The sequence below is a fragment of the Sinohyriopsis cumingii genome, chromosome 2, assembly GCF_028554795.1.
Source record: "Sinohyriopsis cumingii isolate HCF-2022 chromosome 2, ASM2855479v2, whole genome shotgun sequence".
NCBI classification, from domain to species: domain Eukaryota; kingdom Metazoa; phylum Mollusca; class Bivalvia; order Unionida; family Unionidae; genus Sinohyriopsis; species Sinohyriopsis cumingii.
In genome coordinates this window covers 63547148-63562060 of record NC_142962.1, presented here as the reverse complement: position 1 = coordinate 63562060, position 14913 = coordinate 63547148, and the positions used below count along the sequence as shown (strand labels likewise).

The following is a 14913-nucleotide window of genomic DNA, read 5'->3' as shown; positions in this document are numbered from 1 at the left end:
TGATTTCATCTTCTCACAAACTACTGGCATACAGCTCTATCAAGTTTGTAGAAAATTATGCTTGTCAGTTGGTGGGTGTTCTTTTTAGCACATTAGTGGCAACCATCACTAAAAATAGAACATCTTTAAATGATTTGTTTCTCAGGAAACATTTAACAGAAAATTTAAAGAAATTTAACAGAATGGATCCTAGCATACAGTAGCATAAAAGCCTTTCATATTAATAATATCCACCAATCAGTGTGACTGCCATTGTAAAAAATGAACTCATTGATAAGAATTTACTTTTTTAAAAGCAAAATAAAATCATTTGAACAGACATGCAATAAAACCTGTCAAAAAATATGTTCATGTTGCTGATTTGCCATTATACATGTCCACACTTATTTAAAACAATGTTACTGAAAATAGAACTTTGAAGCAATTTCTCCAAAGCTGCTAATATGAATCATCCAAAGTAAAGAGAAAGCTTCTTAGTTTGAAGTCCTTCAAATTATGTACAACTGGTGATAATCTACCATCAAATATTAAAAATAAATTTTCAAAGCATCCTTCAAAAAATACACAGGCTTTCTAGACAACTGCTTATGCATGTGGCTAGTATGCAGTTATTTCAGACCCATTAAGGCTTCATGTTTTATGAAACAAGCCTGCATTGAAAAACTTAATGTATTGAATCAATGGGTCCAGAGATCATAACCAAAACTGAGATGCAGTTGCTTCACAAAATATAGTTTAAATTTTTTCAGATATTATATGGACATCAGACCTTTAAAAACAAAAATCATTCTTATAGGCTGAAACAAGAAACTTATCTGTCTACTGTTTGGTGCAGAATATGTAAGGATCATCTTTTCTGTTTGTCCATTCATCCTTCCACCCACAATCTAATTACCATAACTTGTTCAGCAGATTTTGATGGATTGCCATGATACTTGGTAAATGATCCAGTCAGCACATGAAGATGTGCATATCAACAAATCACTTTGTTCCTGAAAGTTTTGTGAGAATAATTGCTGTTTTTTACTTTAATTTTGAATGCATTGTATGACAGTCTTGTTAGTTCAACTTAGTCCCAGTTTTATTTTATGGTTCACCATGTAACTTGGGAAATTTTATGATTATGATCGGAAGATGCATGTATAAATAAATCACTTTGATCCTGCAATTTTGTTAGAGTTATTTCCCTTTTGACTTGGAGCCTAGTGTAGTGTCTGACAGAACAACTTGGTAAATATTATTGTGATCATCAGAGGATGTGCATATTGATTAATCACAGTGCTTCTGCAATTTGTATGCACCCACCATACAGTGGAGTGTATTATGTGATGATGTTGTCCATCTGGTACCAATTTCATTTGAGCACAATAACTTGAGCTGTCTGCTGACTGCAGTTAATAAACTTTGTTGATGGATTTCACTTAGGTTAAGGAAGAAGCCTATTGATTTTGTGGTCAAAAGATCAGAGGTCAGGGTCACTGGGACTGTAAAATGAAAAATGTTCACAGACCTTGATCAAACATTCTGGAATGCTTGCACTAGAGATCAGCAAGAAGACCCATGTATTTTGCATGTATTTTGAAAAGGTCAAAGGTTATGGATTTTGTGACTGAAGGAAGAAAAAATAGTTTCTGTGAAATAACATAACTGGACCAAACTTTGTTGATGTTCGGCACTTGGGGTAAGCAATAAATCTGCTTATTTTGGCATCAAAATGTCAAAGCTCAGACTCACTAACTGAAGGAACAAAATGTTTTCTGCTCAAAAATGTAATTTCATGACTATGTATCTTCAACAAAGAGTGTGGATAACTTACACTTTGGATAAGAAAGAAGCCTGTCAATTTTGAGGTAAAATGGTAAAAGTCAAAATCAGTGTGATAGAATGAAGAAAAATGGTTTCTGCATTATGATTTTAGTTCAACATCGCAGATCTGAATTCAGCCATGTGGATGGTTTGCACCTGGAATGATATAGAGGCCTGTTGATTTTATGGTCAGAAAGTCAAAGGTCAAGCCCACTGGCTGAAGAATAAAAATTGTTTTCGTGCAATTTTTTAAAGTTATTATTGATTTGTTGCTAAAACATTTTAAGATCAAGGTCACTGTGACTGAAAAAGGAATGCTTTTAGTTCAATAATATTAGTTCAAGAGCACTTTGACCAAAATGTGGAAGGCATGCACTTAATGAAGAGACCTACAGATTTGGAGGTTGAACCCAGGATCATTGTGACTTGAGGACAAATGGGTTTTGCAAAACAACTTTATATTCTTGAACAAATTGCTGGACCAAACTTATGGATAGCTAAAGAAACCTGTATATTTGGAATCTAATGCTAAAGTCATGGTCTTGGTAAGCTAATAAGAAATCATGGTTTCTGGACAGTAAATGTAGTGAATGACCACATACTATAACCAAAGGTTAAGTTCTTTAAGACCAGTTATGTCCCGCTAGTCCATGCATGCAGGATTATTAAACATGGGGCAGGAGTATAAATATCACTTATGGTACTCTTATTGTCCTGTCGCTTGAATATAGGGCTAGAAAGAATCTTATGAATGCAACCTGTCTTGCATTTTTTATGGATCTCTGTGAAATGTGGTACATGTTATGGTCATCATAAAAAAATGCACAAGGTTGACAGAACTTTGTGAATCCTTGAATTCTGTGAGAGTTATAGCCTTTTTAGCTTAGAGCTGGATGAAATATATCATTGTGATGAAATATATCATTCTTTTAATGTTGTTGTTGTCGGGTTTAATGCCATTTTTCAGCACACGATAGGCTATACATGGCGGCCAGTATTAATGGTGGAGGAAGAACCCAGGAAAACCCCGGAAAGAACCACTGACCCACGACAAGCTACTGGCAAGCTTTCTCACATACCCATATTTGCTGAATCCAAGACTTGAACCCACGCAGACAGAGATGAGATGGCAGTGATCCGTAATGGAGAGTGCTTTAGACCACTCGGCCACTTGGGGGCCCTCATTCTTTTAATACATTTACTCAAGAAATGACTTGTAATGTTTAGTGGCTTGCTGTGACATTTAGTGCTTATTATGGTGATAAGAAGAAGATATGCATGACATGTGGACAAGTCACTGTACTCAAAGTATTTTCAGAAGACTCCTGCCCATTTTTTTAGTATAGACCCACCCCTTCATGGAGTAGGGATGATGACACCGATTGGGTACATGTACATGAGGAAATTGCTCACTGTTTCTTAAGTTTGCTGAGATTTGGTTTTACATATTAGCATGAATCAAATATTTTAATGTTTTAGAAAAGACCCTGAATCATGTTTTAACCTACACCCCGTTTACACCAATTGAAGGGGATGATCAAATTTGCTATGATGTTTCACTAGGGTAAGCAGAAAGCAGCGAAAGTTTCAGTATTGCAAGTTTTTCATAAAAGTTTCCTTTCCACTTTATAACTTTAGAGTCCTTGGCAATTAAGAAATGAAACATAGTATACTTATACATCATCACTAGAAGGTCACAGTTTTACTTTTGGGGTTCTTGTTTTTCAAAGTCAAGGTCTGAGGTTAGTATTTTAAATTTCAGTGAGATTCTTATCTCTGTTCAATTTCATATGAGCTGTATAATATATAGAGATCAAATTTGATATACTTACATATCGTAACAAGAACAGTGGATTCCATATTTTGGGTCCTATCTTTAAGATCATATCACAAGTCAGTATTTTCAATATTTTCAAGTTTCTTTTCTTTCTGTTTTATATTTAAAAGCTTCTTAAGGTACAGGATTAAGCCATAGCACACTTCTTTTTCTCAGTTGGATAGCATTTCAGGTGTCATGCTCAAGATTTTATCTTCAAGGTCAAGGATGTTTTTTTTTTAAATGCCTTCTATTTGCCCACTGTGGTAGAATGATCAAATTTGTGGTTACCATTACTTTCCATATCTGCCCAGTAACAGTACACCTTGTCACAGAGATCACATGCAGATTTAATCATGGTTTTCCTATGATGACTTCACTACAGCAGGGGAGGAAACAAATGCACTGAATTTACTTGTGTTATCAGTTATCTTCAAAGGCAAGGTTGTGTTAAAAGGCATATATGGTGGACTGATTGTTTGGTTTTGTAGTTTTGATATGTGTGACATTTGCTTCTTATTTTATAATTACCAATATGTGATTTAACCATTGTCAAATTTTTCTCATTTATTCAGTTTGGACTGTTTTACCACTTTGAGAGACTGAGCATTGGCCATGCTGTGGAGTTCCACTATGAGCTAAACTTGGATCACAACAGATTGTATTTCTTCAACCTGGACATGAAGAACACCCTAGGCTACAGACATATCATTTCAACACAGGGAATCCTGGTTGATCTGACAACTCCAGAGCCAGGTATATCTGTTCACAATTTACTTTTCAGGCAATTTCAGAGCTCTACTGCCAGGGAATAGGAGTGGACAAATCTCACATTTTTTTAAAATGAATTTACACATTGCCATGGCAGTGATATTGAGAAATCTTGCCAGAAAGTTCCAATTCACACAAATGTCCACTGCATATAATCTGGTTTTGATGTTACTTTAAAAGTGGGATAGGTAACTAGAAAAAAACAAATAAAAATGGGAACAACATATCTGTATTTGAATAACAGTCATTGCCTGTAAATCCATGAACTAACAATAACACCAATAGCTGTCACAGAGGGAATATTTAATTGTTTCCATTCTCTTGAACATATATATGTACATGCATGGCAGTTAAGTCTGTTTTCATCATGCTCTCTTGGAAGCAGATATTTAGCTGTGATAATTGCCAGGTATATGGTTACCAATTTCTTCAGAATATTCTACCCCATTTCCCCAACAACCTATTTTTTCAGTGGATTGGGCAAAGTCCCCACTTTCAGCAAATTCCAGTTACATCTGCTTCTTTTGAAACTGCAGTCACATTTGACAGTTGTATTTCACTGGCACAGCTTTGGTGGAGAAAAAGTAAACAAAAACAATAACATAGAAATTAAAGAGAAAGAAAAGATCAGTTCATAAGTTTAGTCATTCCAGCTACCTCAGCAGCCCCTGAGTTTCAGCTCAACAATTTCTTGACTTTATTAAATCTTACTTGCATTTTGGCCCATAGTTGTTCTTAAATCTTCAGAGTGGAGATCTCATTCTTGAAAGATGCCAGGTTGTGAGCCTCAACTACTACAGCTGGTAAAGAATTACAGAGAGGAATTTGTCTTGGAAACAATTTAATAAATTTTAGAGAATAGCTTGATCTTATCCTATAATATGCATGCTAAGTAATTCTGATGCTGGGATATTTGTTCTTAGCTCATTGTTCACTGGAGATTCTTTCTTTTTACCTGAAATGCAGGTAGGAAACATGTTTTTGAGGGTTACTTCTGAATGCATCCAAACACATCTGTTGCAGAGAGATTTTCATTTAGCTGGATTCTTAGGTGTATGGAAGACATCTTTTTTAACCTTTGCTCATCTGTTTCCTGATGAACTAGCTGAAGTCTTATAATCGCTGGCCAGAGTTTTCCATTGGCACAGGGCACTTGAAAAAGCATGAAGCAATATCCTGGAGAACTCAGCTTGAGAACTCTCCACCACCCACTTGTCGAGTAATGAACAGATCTCCTTCTGCAAAATGTGTAACTTCTCCAAATTGGATGGTATGTTTCCAGTTTGAATTCTATCTGCACTTGGAGTGATCAAGAGAGGCTCATTTGCCTAGTTAGGACTTTATGGTTTTATTTGTACTTCTCAATGATTCCTCAGATATTTTGGTTGCCACTATTTCCAGGTGGATTCTCCTCACTATCAAAAAAGTTTATCAGTGTTCTCTTTTATGAAAATTAAAGCCCATCAAGTTAGGGCTATTAATTGAATCACTTGTCTTTGAATGGTGTTATGAGAGCCAACTTTAGGTGGTCTCACACTACCTTCTCTTCCTTTTGTTTTGCATCTGTTGCACAACAGAGCAAAGGCATATTTTTCATTGGGTCTTATAGTGATACCACAACTTGTGGCCAAACCTGCACCAGTCTACAGTAGTGAAAAATCCTATGATAAGGGTAAGTGTGATTGTTTTCTATAGTAGTGTTGTGGCCATCAGCATCCCTAATAACTGTTAAATTATGCAACACAATAGTAGCAGGTAATCTATTACTGCTTTTAAAAGGTAGTTTTGGAGGGTAAATCAAATTTTAATTATGTGCAGCATACCTGATCCCACCTCACTCTGATGTCCTTTAGTCTCACTCCAGGTCAAAATAGGAAGATATTCCATATATTGGCTGTGACTAAGATCTGAAACCATGTTTTTTCAAATATTCTATCTCAAATAACTATTAGAAGAGGGAATAATTAGCATGAACTGGGGGTTAGGAGTCTCAGAAAAGGAAAGCACTGGAAAAGTAGGAGCTAAGTATTACATAATTAAAGTTATTCTTATTCCCTAAAAAGTAATATTAATGCTTCATTAATATAAGTTTACTTTTATTTTTGTTTCATATAACCATTGTTGTACCAATGTGCTATTCAAGTCTACTACATACATTTATATCAAAATCATTAACATGCAGCAGTGAGTTCAGATATGGGAATCTGCAGAATAACAATGACAATTAAATACAGTATTATCATGTAAAATTGATAATTAAGAATGTTGATATCAGTTTCAGATGAAAAATAAGTGATAAATTTACTTCTGCTTGTCTGTCAATATCTTGAGGATTCTATTTGTTCATAATTATGACTCCTATAAAATCCAAATAATTTAAAAGGGAATCTATAGGATATTTTGACTGACAATACTTTCAGAAAAATTCATATTGTTTTTGAGTCTGTGAATTGGCATGAAATCCAATGAAAATTTGGAATTGCACAATTTAGGCTGTATACATATAAATGAATACACTTTGGATGGGTTAAGTTATATTTAATTTTTCAGGAGAAGGTTTGATTGTGAATGCTACTGAAGACAGGTTGGAGACTATTTCCTGTTTAGATGGCATCCCATATGACCGCAGAGACTGGGAAATACGTTGTGTAGGGGTGGACAGTTCAGTTCTTAATCACAGGTATTTGACTGTATTTGTTGGCTCATTAACCTGTTAAAGTTTTTAAAGGGAAAAATGTTATTGTGAAAATTGAAAACAATCCTCAGCAGCTTTGTTGAGTATCAGCTGAAGATTTCTCTTTAATTTGGCAATAATTCAATAAGTGTTTTTGTTTATCCATTAAGTTATCAAATAAACACTATAATAAAGTTAAATTCAAATGTTTCTACATTTGTCTTGCACATTGTTTCTTTGTCAGATAATCGATAAAGGTGTCACTGACTAAGCTTAAATCAAGGGTTACTAGGTCTTGTTTGCACCTTATTTCATTGTTAGACAATCAGCAGGGGTGTCACAGACTAAGTTTGTTTTGTCATTATGTTATCCCAGTTTTTAAAACACACTATATTCACAAAGCACAGGATAGAAGAGGTGTGAAAGCCATTCTCCTGGACTTGCCAAATACAGATAATGGAAAGTGTGTCCCAGGGTCTGTACTGTAGATATTATGTCATCCCACCACATGTATTTTAAACTACATTGTAACATGGTGTGTCATCGCATTATACCTTCCAAATAAAATATGCAAAACCTAGGCCTAAATTAAGAACAAAAAATATTAGCATGAAAAACAAACTTCTATTATCCTACTCCAAAAATATGTTTTGGGACATTATCAAATAAAGCCTTCATCATCTGACTTTACCAGAAATGCATGTCACTTTGACATTATGGTTTTTTGAGTTGGTATATCTCTTGTTTTCAATTAATAAATAATTTTTGGAAACAAATGATTGCAGTAAAATACTGCTGCTGGGTAAAATGCTGATGAACATTTTTTATTGTAAGAAAAGATTTTAAGTAAACAATTTATTTAAGAAGAGACCAGTTAATAATTTAAGGATCATACAAATACTAAAGTAGAAGCAAATCCAAAACTAAAAATTGTCTTTTTTCAGTACACTTATTACTTAGATATATATGTCTTTTATATTTTTTACAACATACTGTATCTTTTTTCAGTGTATTTATTATAAATGTAATAAATATATTACCACCATGTTTATTTATACCAACGATTGTACATGTTTAAGATTACCACCATGTTAATTTATACCAACAATTGTACATGCTTAAGATTCTAGAACTCCCCCAGTACTGTTTAATCTTTACAAATCAGACTTAGTTCAGTTATAATCCTCTTTGTGTAGATTATGTAAATTTGTTTGAATTTTGATATCATACCTTGGGAGGGCTAGAGCGAATTTGTATTTTAATAAAAACTGCACTTACCATGTATGCTTGTAACAATTATGGACTAATAGAAAAAAGATTAATTTATTTTCTGCACCTTTATTTGTTTTTGACTGCATTATGTTGAACAGAGGATGTTGTTGTTGTTGTTGTGGGTTTAACGCCATTTTTCAGCACGATAGGCTATACATGGCGGCCAGTATTAATGGTGGAGGAAGAACCCGGAAAACCCCGGAAAGAACCACCGACCCACAAGAAGCTCCTGGCAAGCTTTCTCACATACCCACATTGGCTGAATCTTAGACTCAAACCGCCGCAGACAGAGGTGAGATGGCAGTGATCCGTAACGAAGAGCGCTTTAGACCACTCGGCCACTTGGGGCCCCTGAATAGAGGAGCATTTACACAAAAGACAACAGCTGTTAGGACCTTATGGCATCTGCTTCTCACCTTGTAATTTTATAAGTGTCATCATATAGGTGGATATATCAAACTGGCCTTATGACATTTTGTTTTCAGTGCAGATGCCTTGTTTGGGTCAGTCCTGTCGGGTTTAATGCAATGACTGTGTAGTAATATTTTAGATGATTTAGATTGACTTGAACAGAATACAGTGTACCTTTGAACAGTAACAGGAGACTCCTTCAGTTCAGGGGCCCCGAGTGGCCGAGTGGTTTAAAGTGCTCTCCATTACAGATCACTGCCATCTCACCTATGTCTGCGTGGGTTTGAGTCTCGGATTCAGCCAATGTGGGTATGTGAGAAAGCTTGCCAGTAGCTTCTCGTGGGTTGGTGGGTCTTTCCGGGGTTTTCCCAGGTTCTTCCTCCACCATTAATAGTGGCCGCCATGTATATCCTAACGTGTGCTAAAAAATGATGTTAAACCCTAGAAAATCAAAAAAACAACAACCTTCAGTTCATGTCAGCTGAGTTCATCTTCTGGTGCCTTTGGTTTGAATTCCACATCATCAGTATCTCCAGTGAAATGCATTAGGCCACAAAACAAATGAATTGCTACATAACTGTCAATGACAAGTGTTCACTATATGGTCCACTGACACAGACACCAGTAAATACAACATAAACAAAGACATGACAATCTTGGATATCAATATTGTGTACACAGAAATAGGACTATCACACTATATCTGTGCTAATTACCTATCATTGGTCTTCTGGCACAATACATACTAGTTGCAGTGTTTATATAAAATATGTTTCATGAAATGTATGTAATAAAAGTGTAATCAGTATAATACTTGTAGACATACATCAGATGCCTACTTGAGATGAGATCTTTTTATGCAATTGCCACAAATGTTGAATGGGTTTATAGTGTTACCAATGTTGAATTATTGCTCCTTTATTAAATCAGTATGGAATATGATAAGGACAATCAATTGCAAAAATACATTCAGTTTTATCAGACATCTAAGAAAATCTGATAAATTGGTTACTATACTAGCAGCAGTTTCAAATACATGGGATGAAACATTTTCCAAACATTTCCAAACAGAAAGCTATACTAAATGTTTGCCATGTAAAAAACCTAAAAATCAGGCTCTTGTAATTTAATATTTAATAGAGACTGAAGATTGCAATAAGGCTTTGATTCACAACAAGTATATGACTCTGTTCATTGAGACCATGACATTCAGCATGACCAGATGACCATCAACTTAGCAAATACTTACCTGACACAGCTCTCAATACACAATTAAATAGTTTTAATACAATCTTGGAAACTGGCCACTTTCTGCCATCATGGGGAGAAGCAACAGTTACTTTGACACCCAAACCTGGCAAATACCATAAACATTTCCAGCTATTGTCTTATAGTAGTAACAGGCTTTATTGGTAAAATTATACAATTAGTGATAAACTCCTCTAATATCAGACTTTGAATGTGGATTCAGATGCTGGAGAAGAAGAAGAATAGTCCATCTAGTTGGACTTGGAACACTCATCAGTGAAATGTTCATAAAGAAAATATGGTTGTTATATTTTACTTCACTTATATGAAGTATTGGTGTTCGCATAGATAAAAGGATATACTTATGTACATCCTCTCTAAATGTCAACCATTCTTTCTTCTTAGATCCTAAGCAACAGTTTAGAATGTATTGCATAGCACCTTTCCACAACTGAGGATTCTAACTTTGTACATATATGCACATGAGTTGTACCTTCTTGGTTAAGTTGTTGCATTTAGCTCAGGTTTTTTGCATATATTTACTGTAAAAATGCTGATATTCCTGGGATCATTAAACTTGGTGATGGGATGCATTTTGATGAGTGCTACACTCTCATCACAAAAGTAGGTTAATGTGACCTATATTTCACACTTCAATGACTTTGTTTATACTTTATGGTTTAAGTTTTTTTCTCAGGCTTATTCTGTATAATACAAATGCACAATAATGAACTTTTAATTTATATGTAGTTCATTCGCTCATATACATCAGGCTTCAATAAAAGGGAGCAGGCAGTGCATTAGTATTCTTTGAATACATCTCTAGCTGAAGAATAAACAATACTAATAAAGTGTAACACTTTAGGAAACTAAAATTGCTCTCGACCAAAGTGTCCTTACTGGTAAAAACCTATTTCTCAAATGATGGATTTTATAACCCTTGCTGCATTAGCTGAAAAATTAGATTTTCTTCAGATAGAAGTGAGATAAGTCATTTTATGACTTTCTGTCCAAATTTATCTGACCTTGCCCCAACTTCAATAAATTTCTCAAAATGTCTTCCTTGGGATTTTTAATATCATATTGCTTGGCTGGTAATGGTTATTTTTCACAGCAGATTCAGCATGCATCAGGGATTGAAATACAGTAATAAAATCTCGAACTTTCCTCAATCAAGTCTGTTCATATCTTGGAGTCAAGTTTGAAGATTTCATCAAATTTGAATGCCAGAATCCTTTTTCCAGGATTAAGAAGTTATCCCTGTGTTAGATTTTTATACTGAAAGTGATATTTGCATATTTTTTAATATCTGTACAAAAAATGTGTTATTGTTGAAAGTATCATAACTTTGATTATGTGAAATCTTAATTTCAGGAGAAATTTAGAGAATTTTAAAAAATGGGACACATATATAATGTATTGCATAGCATGCTGATTGATCTTCATGTTTTTATAAACCCTCAGAAAAATGTGAAGATACCATTATCTATTTACAGACATTTTAGAATTATATTATTTGTCTAACTTAATTTACACATATTTAATCATGAAGTCTATTCAGTGAATGTAAAATCATTTCAGACTTGTTATTGATGGACCCGGGTCAAGAACAGTTTTTAATGGAGATGTAATGCTTACAGACCTACACTACACCAGAAGCAACAACTTTATATCAGGTATATCATCTCAGCCTTGTGCTTTCAGACACCAAATAAATGTTTGTCCGTAGTCTTGATGGGGCAAGATCAACCATTATGTTGGTTCCTGAAGTTGGTCAATTAGCATTTGTGTTTGCAGTGTGCCATTAGATATGATGAGATCAAAATCTGTGTGATCTATATCTCAATTGCTGCTGGCAGATTTTATGTAAATGTAGTTTCTTCTAAATGAAAAAATACCTACATCAAAATGGCAGTTTTTCAGTCATTAGTGTGAAGGAAGAATGTATTCAGTTGTCAGAACTTCTGCACATGCCATCACACTGTTACCGCTTAAACAGCAGATTTAACACAAAGACTATTGATGTTTTCATGCAAAATAATCCTGCAAAAGGTCAGAGTTTGGCTCACTGATGAATGCTGCCATTTTCATAAAGACTGATTGGATGATTGGTTGTCTTTGTTTGTTTAATGGCACTTTATTGTATTATTGGTTACATCATACCAAGGAAATGGGAGCTAAAGTGGAAGCTGAATGCATTTCCCAAGGACACCACAAGGGTGCTGACCTAGGCTGGCCTTACCACTTACTGAAATAGCAATACTTGGATTACAAGTCTGCTGCTCTTCTAACTGAGCTACCATACCACCCTGTATAAAATAAATAACCAGTAGGTGTTTGTGTTATAACAAACAATTATCAAAGTGACATTTGTGGGATAAGCTTGAGAAATGAGCATTATTTCAGTGTTATTAGATTTAATATTGACATGTGAATAGGATGGTTGATATTCAGCTGGTTTAAAATTAATCATGTTTGAGCATCATAGTTTGCAGATAATGTCATTTATCTGGTAATCTGAGAAGAAAATGTATTAACTTAACCTTTTAGAACAGGTATTAAAATATTATGTTAGTGTCATGCAAAGGTAAATTCCACATTAATTTAGTAATCTGCCAAACCAAGATTTTTTTTGATTCACAATAATTGTTCTATAAATAGTGAAATGCATTTAAGGTACTTTTTTATAAGGCATTTTATGATTTAGTGCATCAACATTGCAACTTACAAAGGATCATCCATCTTAAAGACTCATAGCATGGCTTGAATTGGGTTAATTGAAATGATTTTCAATATTTAATTAAATGGTATTTTTGAATTTAAGTTTATGCATATACTTTTTGTTAATTGATATTTTTAGTGTTTATTGTACATTTTCTCTAAAAAAATATTAATTTCAAAATGGACATTCTTACTTCAGCAAAAATGAATGTCTCATTTATCATGCCTGTTATTCAGTGTTTTAACTAATATTATGTTTTATATATGTAGTGCACAGCTTAACTATTTGCCTCATAGTGCATGCCATTAAACTAAAACTCAGTAAACATGTCTCTTGCTAAATTGTACAGTGTGCCATCAATAGAATAGGATGCCACAACAGTATCTAAATACACCTGGCTGGGGTAAACTGCACATTGATATACATGTTGAAAGCTTTCAGACTGAGTTTTAATGCTTTTTGTTTCTTTCTATAGCAAAAGGTTATAAAAAGCAACATTCTAGCTTACATGTACATCAAGCAGTGAGACTGAGACTAGTAATTATAGATTTCACTCTTGGTTTTGTTGGGTTTAAAATGTTGATTGATCAGTTGTCACTATCATTCCTGTGTATACTACTTGGGCTTGCCATGTTCTTTTTTATTAAACATTTTGTTATGATTACTAAAAAGGTTTAGAAACAAGTTTTAATCCTCAAAAATCAGTGTTAGTCTGGACTTTGTGCTTCTTACCTGCAATGATAGCATAAGCCATTTTCATTTTGGGGGATTTCTGATGACCTCACATTTCATCTAATAACTACTACATGCTATTATATTATAGAAACATCCAAAAGGAAACTAGTGGGTATATTCTCAACTGATGGTGCTATGTAACTGATCATGCAAATGGCAGTTGTTTACAGTGGGCATCTGGAAATACTTTTATGGAGAATGGCAAGTGCATGCAGATACATTGAAATGTGGTAGAATCATATGAGTGAAGCATCAAAATGTGCTTGGACTGAAATGCAAATGTGGCACCTAGATGCACTGGTATGTGGGGAAGGGTTAAGAAATCATACTTTTTCAAACATTTTTCCAAATGATAAACATGTAAGTCTTTGGTTGATTATCTTAAATGGCAACTAATCTTGAAGCAGAAACTATTTATAAACAGAGATTCATAGGCAGACCAAACATTCATTTTTACAGGTTTAATATTGTCCTTTAAAAGAATACATGATTTTTTTAAAAACTTTTTTTCCAACATAGCTAACTGGGATGGTATTCATGACAAGGAGACTGGTCTTCTGGGTTACTCCTGGGCTGTCGGAACTCAGTTCTGTGAAGAGTTAATACACTATCATCATGATCCTCACAGACACCTGCTTTCCCAATCTCAGTGGACAAACATGGGACTCATCTATCCCATCCCAGCTCCATACACAGTTCTACCAGGTAAAACAAGTGTTAAGGAAACATTTGCTGTTTTTTATCCAATAATTTGACAGATTTTTCCAATTTGTTTTTGTTGTATTGGATAATTTCTTATTTTGTTATCCTCATATGATGATTCCAATGGATAACAGTGATTAACTGAAAGTCTCTTTTCATGAGATTTAAATATTCTCAGACTGTTTGAAATTAGTTTCATACAACAGTTCATCTCCATATCTCCATGCCAATGAAGTTGTGAGTTCATTTCTTTGTTTATAGCAATTTTTGTGTTCATCCATGTACTAAAGTTATTGCTACTCCTCCTAAACTACTTGGAGGATTGCTATGAAATTTTATACAAATATATTGATCTCAATGTCTTGCTGAACCCAAATGAAAATAGCACTTCTCATACATCCAGTATGACTGCCACAGTAGCTAACTTGATATTTGTATTGCTGTTATTTCTGAAAGGATAGTCAAATATTTATTTCACTAAAATTGTCTTGTGACATCTAGTTGGTCCTCAATGCAGATGGTGCCAATCTGACATCCAGTTTGACCAATTCAGGAACCATCTTGAGGATCTCGTAACTGCTACTTTTCCTGAACAGAAAGTCATTTTGGCATTGGGTTTTTACCGAGAACCTTCTTGTGATGGCTAGCTGGTCCTAAATGAAAATGCAGACATCATAGTGATTTGACTAAAAATTTTAAAGCTATGTTGATATTCCAAATCACAAACCTAATGAAAATTGTTCTGTTCAGACATCC

General features: G+C 34.4%; 1 protein-coding gene across 1 annotated transcript in view; it reads left to right on the top strand.

Annotated features, from left to right (window-relative positions):
* LOC149805047 (uncharacterized) overlaps positions 1–14913 on the top strand; it is a 357351-nt gene that overhangs the window by 140474 nt on the left and 201964 nt on the right. Inside the window, exons 38-41 of the mRNA XM_089946893.1 lie at positions 4198–4378; positions 6944–7073; positions 11580–11674; positions 13975–14160. Of these exons, the coding sequence (XP_089803019.1) occupies positions 4198–4378; positions 6944–7073; positions 11580–11674; positions 13975–14160 (592 nt within the window). The remainder of the gene's footprint in view (positions 1–4197; positions 4379–6943; positions 7074–11579; positions 11675–13974; positions 14161–14913) is intronic.